The 2,408-nt window shown below is 46.6% G+C and overlaps 1 protein-coding gene across 1 annotated transcript in view; it reads right to left on the reverse strand.

Moving 5' to 3' along the window:
- Positions 1 to 47: 47 nt before the first annotated feature.
- Positions 48 to 2,408, reverse strand: part of LOC107097302 (IQ motif and SEC7 domain-containing protein 1-like) — an 81,860-nt gene continuing 79,499 nt past the window's right edge. The window contains exon 14 of the mRNA XM_015394400.1: positions 48 to 693. Coding sequence (XP_015249886.1) covers positions 184 to 693 — 510 coding nt within the window. The 3' untranslated portion in view covers positions 48 to 183. The remainder of the gene's footprint in view (positions 694 to 2,408) is intronic.

Consider the following 2,408-nt stretch of genomic DNA (forward strand, 5'->3'; position numbering starts at 1 on the left):
CAGTTTGTCTCCAGTCTGTCTCCAGTCTGTCTCCAGTCTGACTCCAGTCTGATTCCAGTCTGACTCCAGTTTGTCTCCAGTCTGTCTCCAGTCTGTCTCCAGTCTGACTCCAGTCTGACTCCAGTCTAGGTTCACATCCGCTGGTCAGAGATGCACAGTGAAAAGATCTGATCAGGTTCCAGTTCAAACCACGGTACTGATGCCGCTGTGCTTGGGCTTTGTGCTCCCAGACACCTGGGACAGTGGTGGCGAGGGGCCATGGAGGTGGGGGCCCTGGGCAGGGGACCCCCCCAGGTTGTGCTGTGGCTGGTAGGGTGGCTGCTGGCTGTGAGCTGGAGCTGGGTGGAACTGGTTGGGCGCGTGCTGCAGGTGGGGTGGTGGGTGGTAGTGATGGTGGTGGTGGTAAGGCGGGGGGTTCTGGCTCATGTGGCAGAACTGGGCATGGGATGAATGCAAGGGGACCGGTGTGTCTGTCTCCTCCCGGGATGTTTGGTGCAGGTTGGGGGGATGAGGGTTGTGGGCGATGAGGGTGGGATGAGCAACCTGGGGAGTGGGGCTTGGAGACTTGAGTCTTCTGGTGCCAAACAGAGAGCCCATCAGTGAGGAGGAGCTGGGCAGGGAATATCCACTGTGGCGTGATGGGCAGTCCCTCCCAGAGGGGGTCCTCCTGTGAGGACTGCTAATGATGGAGCCCTGTGAAGGAGAACACAGAACGTCTTCAGAACCAGCCTAAGACCCCCCCCCACACAGACACAAACACAAACACATGCAGCAAGAGTGAGAATCGTAAACAAAAATCATTTCTGATTTAAATATTCATTTGGAGGTCAGAGATTTTATCTTTTTTTCCTGTAACTTATCTATAAATCTGGAAACACTCCCTGCAGATGAAGAAATGTTGACCTGAAGGTTTGACCCAGCCTGTGGGGCAGGTTTGGAGTCATTCTCGTCTTACAGTAAACCAGCTGAGGTCATCTTTAGAGATGAGGAGATTTCAGACTAACTGTATGGAGCTGTAACCTACAGGATCCATCCTGGCCCCCGGTTTGGTCCTGGATGGCAAACCTGGGGAGGGTGGCAGTGTCCCAGCAGAGATGCTAACACATAGTTTTTCTGCAACAGTTAATAAAGGTTTGTTTGTCCAGGAAGCTTTCTCAATTCAAATGTGAGAGTTAGTTAGAGTGGCTCACATTTGAATTGAGAAAGCTTCCTGGAGAGGTGGAGAAACGTCTTCAAATCTTGAAAACCAAGTCCAGTGGATATTTTTTGAATTTTTACGGGAGAACACCTAGGCCACATTCACACTGCAGGCCTTGATGCTCAATTACGGTCTTTTTTGCGTTGCTGATCACATTTCAAAATATGTGCGACTTTTCTGTCATCTCCTGTGTAAATGCAGTCATACAACGCAAGTGCAAGTGCTAGCGCAGTAGAGGACGCAATGACATCCCAAGCCAGCCTGCTCTGTGTTTACGGAAGTAAACATGGATGGTAGCACTGGAGCACATTAGCGGTCTTTTCCAACCATAAAACCTCAAACTTTTCAAGATGGTTAAACATAAATGCTGCTCTCCGCATCATCATCATCCGCCATGGTTGTTGTTTTTCTTCCTGCTTCTCAGTAACAAGACCCAGAATAGTGACCTTTGATTTGTGTATCAACGGGTCCTTAATCTGGTCGCATCAATCTGACCTGGCCGTTCAGACACAGGTCGCATTTTAAAAGATCAGATTCGTATCGGATTCAGGACCACATAGCCATGCTAATCTGCATCTATAGCAGAATCTAAGAATAGCTGTACAACTAGGAAGGAGGAGGTGATAGGAAGAGGGACCAGGGTCAGCACCCCCCCTCCTTGGACATCTGATGCTAAACATGACCTATTGTCACTCATATGCAATATTCTTCTCTCTCACTGTGCATTAACAAATGACATCTACTGTGTAGCCTGAGTAATTCTTTACTTATTTATAGAGTCAGTCCATCTCTGTAATACAAGATCAATAATATAAGGCAACTACTGTGTAGTCTTCCCTTAGCTCTCTACTGGGCAGATATCTTTATATCTAAGGGAAACATATTCCAGGACATCACAACTCTTTTCTTTCTTTTAAGCTTTTTTGTACTATATACACTCTTTTTGTATTGACTGTATTTTTTTATATTTAATGGCATCTTGCTTTAACTCTATAAAAGCTACTAGAACAAGAATTTCCCTTAAGGGGTAATCCCAAGGGATAATTAAAGCTAAGTCTGAGTCTTTTTTTTTGGAGCAAATTGGACTATTAGTGAATGAAGATACATATCTCATGTTCAACTTGTAAGTACCAATGTTAGACATGGGGAGTGGCTCAGGTTATCCTGATCTATCTCTATAGTTCTGCTGCTATAGGCTTAGACTGCTGGA

This window comes from Cyprinodon variegatus, unplaced genomic scaffold (genome assembly GCF_000732505.1).
Source record: "Cyprinodon variegatus isolate N-32 unplaced genomic scaffold, C_variegatus-1.0 Scaffold683, whole genome shotgun sequence".
Lineage (NCBI taxonomy): Eukaryota > Metazoa > Chordata > Actinopteri > Cyprinodontiformes > Cyprinodontidae > Cyprinodon > Cyprinodon variegatus.